This window comes from Ceratosolen solmsi, unplaced genomic scaffold, assembly GCF_000503995.2.
Source record: "Ceratosolen solmsi marchali unplaced genomic scaffold, CerSol_1.0 C3570204, whole genome shotgun sequence".
Lineage (NCBI taxonomy): Eukaryota > Metazoa > Arthropoda > Insecta > Hymenoptera > Agaonidae > Ceratosolen > Ceratosolen solmsi.
In genome coordinates, this window is record NW_011948533.1 from 1 (window position 1) to 3,953 (window position 3,953).

The 3,953-nt window shown below is 29.3% G+C and overlaps 1 protein-coding gene across 1 annotated transcript; it reads left to right on the plus strand.

Moving 5' to 3' along the window:
• The first annotated feature begins 523 nt into the window (after positions 1 to 523).
• Positions 524 to 3,575, plus strand: LOC105367018 (zinc finger protein 235-like). Its single transcript, XM_011505640.1, has 4 exons — positions 524 to 834; positions 909 to 1,368; positions 1,658 to 2,115; positions 3,270 to 3,575. The coding sequence occupies exons 1-4, from the start codon at positions 529 to 531 to the stop codon at positions 3,459 to 3,461; spliced, it is 1,416 nt and encodes a 471-aa protein (XP_011503942.1). The 5' UTR covers positions 524 to 528; the 3' UTR covers positions 3,462 to 3,575.
• Positions 3,576 to 3,953: the final 378 nt, after the last annotated feature.

Consider the following 3,953-nt stretch of genomic DNA (forward strand, 5'->3'; position numbering starts at 1 on the left):
TATATATATATATATATATATATATATATATATAAGCATGTAGTCTATTAGATTGAATATTAATTAGAATTGTTAATTTGAATTTGGTTCAAAATAATTTGACAACACTGCAAATATGGCGATTAAATGCTTGGAGTACGAGTGTATTTTGTAAGCATTTTTATCCTTCTTTATTAATTGTATATCTTATGCTGAAACATTGTTGAGTAATTTATTGGATAATTTATATTAGCCCCCCTCCCCCGCCGCCGCGCCCCTTCCCACATTAAATAGTCACAGAAGAATTTATTATGTAGTAGTAAATCGATAAATATTACTTTAAATCAAGTCTGGTAGGTTATAAATGTCAATACAGCTTATGCTATTCCTTCTACAAGAAAAGTAGATTTCACTAATTTAACTAATTTTTTATTTATCCTAATTTATTTCCTTTTAAATTCTACTAAAATTTATCAGTGTAATTAAAATATTTATTAATATTTTTCAGGTAATCCAGAAAATTAAAATAATTATTAGATGAATGTTGAAATGTCATTTCTGTATCAACTGTATCCGTATAAAATGATTTGTTTTGTTTGCAATTCCAACGTTGATCAGAATAGCTATACTAACATGTTTTTCATATCTCTTCCACACATTCAAAACCTTATGGTAAATTTTGTATTAAAAGTACTTAAATTATCGCTTTCCGACCTAAGCAGCAATTATATCTGTGTAAGATGTTACAATTTATTTGGAATTCTTGAACAAGTGCAGTGGACAGCCGCAAACATACAATCAGAAATTTTAAAAATTTTTGAAAACCGCAGCAATCAAAAATCGAAATTAATCAAGGTTTTTGTTAAATTTTATTTACAGATCGTTTGTCAATGTTATATAAGAATTATGTAATTTTTGCTGCTTTTTAGCTTACGCCAAGTGTCTCAGAAATGGAGAAGGTCGACGAAAAACATTATACAAATGAAATAGTCTGGAATCATCTATCGGACAAAGATTTGATCTCGTTAAGCAATGTTACAAATAAAATTATACAAAATTATGTGATATCTAACGAAGTGGATATTCAGTTTAATAAAACATCGTATGGGATGTCGAACGACGTAGAAATTCAGAATAGTAATAAACCGTCTGTGATAAGTAACGAAGAAGAGTCCAAAATAACAAACTGCGTTGCCATTCAACAATGCTTAGAAAATGACAAGGTATCTGATGTGTCGTGTAATATGGAGTCTTTAAATTCAAAAGATCCAACCACTAATATACTTTCCGACACCATCGTAACTGCCGACGTTGACAAAAAATCTAACTCTGAATGGCAGAATACGAAGGATATTTCAGATTTACAAAATGATGCCAATGACAATAAAAGTAAGATAATCTAGCCTTAATAATTGGTAATATAATATGTTCACAATTGAATAAAATATATTATTTATCTTTATTATGTAAATTGTGGATTCCTTTAATTAAAGGCAAGTAAGAAATATATCTTCCAAATGATTTTCCACTAACGTTTTAGCGCATTTCTTTGCAACTGAAAAACATTTCTAAAACACTTTCTTGTAAATTATACTGTAAATTGAACGTCATTATAAATTGAAATTTACTTTTTTATTACTTTATTATAATTTAGCATATAATACAATTTGTATTTTAGATTTAAATTCTGCAGAAAATTCGGAGAACCCAAGAATAAATTCCAGTCATAGAATCCAGTCATCGTGGAAGTCGGGTAGAATCTCTAAGTACAGCCAGAAACTTTTAAAGCACAGCTGCCCAACTTGTAACAAAAAGTGGCGAACATCCACAGAGCTCAAAATCCATATGAAGTCTCACTCTAACTTGCGACCTTACATGTGTGAAAAGTGTGGACAAGCTTACAAGCACAAACACGCATTAGAGATTCATGTGGGCATGCATAATGGTGTGAGTCCTTTTCGCTGCAGTCATTGCAATAAATGTTTTACGCAGAAAGGTGCGTTACATAGACACTTGCCAATGCACACCGGTGAAATGCCTTATCAGTGTGAGTTGTGCGGCAAGAGATTTGTGCACCACACAAGTTACAACATGCACGCACTATCGCACACAGGGAAAAAATCTTACAGTTGTCACGTACGTATATTTATTTCTTTATACACTAACTAATTTATATAATAGAAGTTTCGTAGAGGTAAATACATTTTACTCTCATGATTATGTGATACTTACGTTATTCTCGATAAGTCGTAATTCAATATACTTAATGTGCTGTAAAATTAATTAATATTGAAATCAAAGAAAATACTGTTACATTGTATAATACTTATACAGTGAGAACCCCAAGTAAGATTAACAGTATATATTATGAGATTTTAATGTCTAATTCTTTTTATCAACCTTTACAAAGTTAAAATTTTCAAAGCCATGGCATAATTTAGTCAGTATTAATGTCAAAATGTTATCTACATATTTTCGCAATTTTTTAATAAATTGTTCTACATTTAAGCGAGTTCTCAATGGTTTTAATTGCTTACGATATTAATAAAAACAAAAACAAAAAAAAACAAAAAAAAAACAAAAAAACAGACTCTTTATGTATCGATGTAGATTTACAAAATTTATTACGTTGTTAATTTTTAATATAATTAAAAATTTATTACGTTGAAGAAATTTAAATTTGTTTTTATGCTTTATAACAATATAATGAGAAATGTTGCTTTATTATGTATTAATGACCCGAAAAAGAAACAAATTTATATTTAATCGAAATTAGTTTTCTTTCAATTACAGCATTAATTAACAGTCGTTGGACAAAATTTAATTGGCTTGACTTTAATCGACTGAATATTTTAATAATGTTTTAAAGTTATTCATGCTATCGATTGACACAAAGCGAATACAAATTAATCTTTCTTATTACAAAAATTATATTACTCCTATTGTTTATTTAATATTATTAATTAATTATACTATATAATTATAATTATAATTATAATATAATACGTTTCGTTAAAATCCACGAATTTCAGTCGATCATTGTCTTTCGCATTCCAGCGTTCTATCGTCTATCTTATTATATTATTAGCATAAAATGTTCTTATATCATAAGTATTAATTAATCTGTGCTAATAATAATATTGAGATTGTTCATTTTGTGAATATCCAAATGAAGCTTAACTTACTAATTGCTTAGTTGATAATTAAAAATCCCTATATTCCCAATATCTTCAACGGGGCATAATACTTGTTTGTTTTCTCATTTGCCCTTCGGCTTTTGGCGAAAGCAGGTGTGCGATCTTTCATTACTGTCCACCTCGCATCTGAAGCGACATATGCGTGTTCACTCGGGCGAGAAACCATACACTTGCAGCGTTTGTGGCAAAAGCTTCGCCGAGCGCTACAATCTATTGGCCCACCAGAAGATCCACGATCCCCTGCAAACGACCGTTAAGGAGATCAAAAGGAATCATTACAAGTGAGTACTTGAACGCGAGGAGATGTCATTGTTATTGCCAACGCAACCTATTCCAATTCAATACGAGCAATTATGAAATGTTTCGCGTGGGGTGTTGGTGATGTCTATAAAAAGTTATAATTACAATTAAAATTGTGATAAACGATCATTTCATTTTGTAAAATGTAAAAGCTGAAAAAGAAATCTGGCACTTTAACACGGGGGAAATTAAGGTTTTGAGGCTCCTTTCTTTTTCGGTTATTTTTTTTTGCTTTTTTTTGTTTTTTTTTTTTAAATTTCCGTTACTTCGTCTGGTAGTACCTGGGATTTTTATATTGATTGCGATGAATTGCAGTCTACAGTAGATTATGTTTGCAAAATTAAGTGTTATTATTTCCATTGCACGTTTAAACGACCAAGTCCAAAACCAACATATGAATTTGAAATTTCAAAAAAATTAAAAAAAAAAATAATATTAACAATAATAATAACAATAATAATAATAATAATAATAATA

Excerpts from the sequence above, each read along its gene's own strand:
- LOC105367018 (XM_011505640.1), top strand. The coding sequence starts at position 529 with ATGTCATTTCTGTATCAACTGTATCCGTATAAAATGATTTGTTTTGTT. Across the intron at positions 835-908 it reads AAAAATCGAAATTAATCAAG|CTTACGCCAAGTGTCTCAGA; the intron begins GTTTTTGTTAAA and ends GCTGCTTTTTAG. Across the intron at positions 2,116-3,269 it reads AAAAATCTTACAGTTGTCAC|GTGTGCGATCTTTCATTACT; the intron begins GTACGTATATTT and ends TGGCGAAAGCAG.